Genomic DNA, 2,577 nt, shown 5'->3' on the forward strand with positions numbered 1-2,577 from the left:
GTGTTGTGATTGGTCAGCTGGGCCAGTGTGTGTTGTGATTGGTCAGCTGGGCCAGTGTGTGTTGTGATTGGTCAGCTGGGCTAGTGTGTGTTGTGATTGGCAGCACTCAGCGCCTGGTCGGTATATGTCATGCCCCTTACCATAGCCGCCTGCTAGCTTTAGTGTAAATATTGGACCCCTTTAAAAAAATTATCTCCAAATCAGAAGGATGACAAATAAATTTTAGAAAGTAGTGTTTGTTTGTTTTTTTGTTACATATTTTGAATTTTCACTCATTTTTGTAATGATATGACCTCTTCAAATAGACATATCTTACACATATGACGAGCCCACCTCATAGAACATGTAGAAGGAGAGAAGCGTCAGGCCGAGGTTATATGGCACTAGCAGTGCTCTGCAGGAGTATGGCTGTCTATTCTTCATGTATTTTGGTCCCATCCACACAATCAGAAGGTACATGACAGTGAAGGCAAAAGTGGGGATGTAGTTGTCCAGTAGAAGCCATCCTCTAACCCGAGGATCTGCAAATGATAGAGCACAACCACCCTCACGCATATGCAACGCCATTAGCATGTTCAATTAATAAATAGTCACAGTTGTTCCTCTGAATAAAAAAAAAAACAGCTTTAAATATGGCTCATCCAATCAAAAGTTGAATTTTATAATGCAGATTTTTTTTCTTTCACAAAGCCGGGCACTGCTTTGCCTACTCACAGCGCAAGCTGAAATTGCAGTTGCTTCCATTCTGATTGGAAACTTTTATTAATATATATATTTTTTAATGAGTCTGGAGACCATGTTTCCAAGATGACAACTGGGTTGATACAATGAGCACTTTTTGGATCAAACAATCATTATTTAATGGATAATGGAGCATTTTTTTGCCAGTTGGACAGATTCTTGTTTCAACCGCTTGCGTTGCTGCATAAGACGTGATGTGACACAGATTAAAATCATCAGCATGCAATAATATTGTTTTAGCTATGAAAATAAAGTGAGAATACGTTCTATTTGCTAAACCTGTAAAGTTTGCTCAGACGTTTGCCATATAGGAACACAACAGCAAGAAAGAGAACTGAAGACGTGTAAAAAGGAGTCTTGGTCTTACCCCTGGGTCCCATCCAAGAGTCAATATAAGTGTTAACTCTGTGATTAAACGTCTCCATCTTCAACCTTCGGGAGAAATCATATGAAGATTACTTCAGCTGTTTACACAAGCACAGAGTCAGAGCAAATATACATACTGTGAAAGTCCTACAACATAATAAAACTGTTTAAAAAGGGCAACCCAAGTTAACCTTATAAATCCTTGTTGGAACACTTATTGATCACAGCGATAAAAATGGCTGCCTACAGCAAGGGCTACCATCCATCAGGTTAAATTCTCTTGAAGCTCAGTAAAAGTCAAGACATAGTGCTTATAATCCAGAAAACCTTTTTTTGTTATCAGGACTAAAGACGAGAATACATAAACACAGAGAACCTTAGATTATTATGAGACATAGTTTCTCCACACCCTCAAGCAGGCCTAACGCTGGAGGTGTTTATTAAAGCAGTGTAAAAAAAAAGTGTAAAAGCTTATGTGGGAAAGATGAGATATACTTCATTGTCAATAATAATAATAATATCCAAGAAATAGGCTTATATTTATTTTGTTTTTGGGGTGAAATGTGACATGCTCTTGACAGCTTTTCATCTAAATATGATGATATTTGAAAATGGTAGGCTACATCTCATGACAACCAATATGGCAAACTAAAAGGGTATTACCACGTATTCATTATGAACGTTTGTAAATGTGCATGACTATGATTGCAATTTGGACATATAATACACTCATAAACCAACATACAATTAAAAAAAGGTTGACAAAAAGTCTAAATGTATAACAATAAGTAATAAAAGCTTGATATTAATTATACAATGATTGCTTAATATAATATAAAATGAAATGAAAATTATATTAGAAATAGCTGCAAGCAATTACCGGGGTTCAAGATATGATGATATTTGAAAATGGTAGGCTACATCTCATGACAACCAAACTAAAAGGGTATTACCACATATTCATTATGAACGTTTGTAAATGTGCATGACTATGATTGCAATTTGGACATAATACACTCATAAACCAACATACAATTAAAAAAAGGTTGACAAAAAGTCTAAATGTATAACAATAAGTAATAAAAGCTTGATATTAATTATACAATGATTGCTTAATATAATATAAAATGAAATGAAAATTATATTAGAAATAGCTGCAAGCAATTACCGGGGTTCAAGCGCTTTGAGGCCTTTAAGGTTCTATGCTTTTAGGGTCTAAGCAAACCTGAAATGCATGGCTGACACTAAAACACACCCACAATGGAGAATACGCTCGCTCACACACACACACACACACACACAGATATTAGAAATGCAAGCAATTACCGGGGTTCAAGCGCTTTGAGGCCTTTAAGGTTCTATGCTTTTAGGGTCTAAGCAAACCTGAAATGCATGGCTGACACTAAAACACACCCACAATGGAGAATACGCTCGCTCACACACACACACACACACACACACACACACACA

At 36.5% G+C, this 2,577-nt stretch overlaps 1 protein-coding gene across 1 annotated transcript in view; it reads right to left on the reverse strand.

The window, feature by feature from the left end:
• LOC107712343 (elongation of very long chain fatty acids protein 5-like) overlaps positions 1–2,577 on the reverse strand; it is a 17,514-nt gene that overhangs the window by 7,376 nt on the left and 7,561 nt on the right. Inside the window, exons 2-3 of the mRNA XM_016517569.1 lie at positions 1,109–1,173; positions 334–521 (exon numbers count right to left, since the gene is read on the reverse strand). Coding sequence (XP_016373055.1) covers positions 334–521; positions 1,109–1,166 — 246 coding nt within the window. The 5' untranslated portion in view covers positions 1,167–1,173. The remainder of the gene's footprint in view (positions 1–333; positions 522–1,108; positions 1,174–2,577) is intronic.

The sequence above is a fragment of the Sinocyclocheilus rhinocerous genome, unplaced genomic scaffold (assembly GCF_001515625.1).
Source record: "Sinocyclocheilus rhinocerous isolate Xijiao unplaced genomic scaffold, SAMN03320098_v1.1 scaffold358, whole genome shotgun sequence".
NCBI classification, from domain to species: Eukaryota; Metazoa; Chordata; class Actinopteri; order Cypriniformes; family Cyprinidae; genus Sinocyclocheilus; species Sinocyclocheilus rhinocerous.